The sequence below is a fragment of the Galeopterus variegatus genome, unplaced genomic scaffold (assembly GCF_000696425.1).
Source record: "Galeopterus variegatus unplaced genomic scaffold, G_variegatus-3.0.2 Scaffold140540, whole genome shotgun sequence".
NCBI classification, from domain to species: Eukaryota; Metazoa; Chordata; class Mammalia; order Dermoptera; family Cynocephalidae; genus Galeopterus; species Galeopterus variegatus.
In genome coordinates, this window is record NW_007866651.1 from 1 (window position 1) to 601 (window position 601).

The 601-nt window shown below is 41.9% G+C and overlaps 1 protein-coding gene across 1 annotated transcript; it reads left to right on the forward strand.

Annotated features, from left to right (window-relative positions):
- Window positions 1-156: 156 nt before the first annotated feature.
- Window positions 157-375, forward strand: LOC103584845 (sex-determining region Y protein-like). The gene has a single exon (XM_008565681.1). It carries the CDS (start codon window positions 157-159, stop codon window positions 373-375), a length of 219 nt encoding a protein of 72 aa, XP_008563903.1.
- The last annotated feature ends 226 nt before the right edge of the window (window positions 376-601 follow it).

Sequence of the window (601 nt, forward strand, 5' to 3'; positions counted from 1 at the left end):
ATGAATATTTTATTACAAAAGTTGAGATAACAAAGCCTCTGGCAGAAATAGGTTTGGAATAGTAAAATACGTTTCCGAACGCTTAGGCTTTTGAGTTTTGTCTCTGCCACACTCCGCCTTTTTTTTCTTTCTGGAAAGCGGTCATATGCTTTCGCTATGTTCAGAGTATTGAATGGCGAAAGTCAAAGCCCTGACGTGAAGCAACAGAATATCCCCGACTCCAGGAAAAACTCTTCCCTCCTTTGGACGGACAATCCTAGCTCAAACGATCGGTGTGAAACGGAAGAAAACGGTAAAGAGATAGGCCACGACCGGGTCAAGCGACCCATGAACGCATTCATGGTGTGGTCTCGAGACCACAGGCTTGGCCCATGAGGAGTTTTTAATGAATGACTTAGGCCGAAAAACGCCTGCACTCACCAACAATCTTAATGTCACTAAAAGCAGCATATGCAGATATATGCCTCCCAGTGTGTTGCAACAGGAAATACAAAGCTTCATTTAGGAATTATACTTGTTAGAAGAATTGAACCTGAATCTAATCAAGAATGTAAATCTAGCTACTAGCTTACAGGAAATGTAGGAAATTGAGGAACAAGTT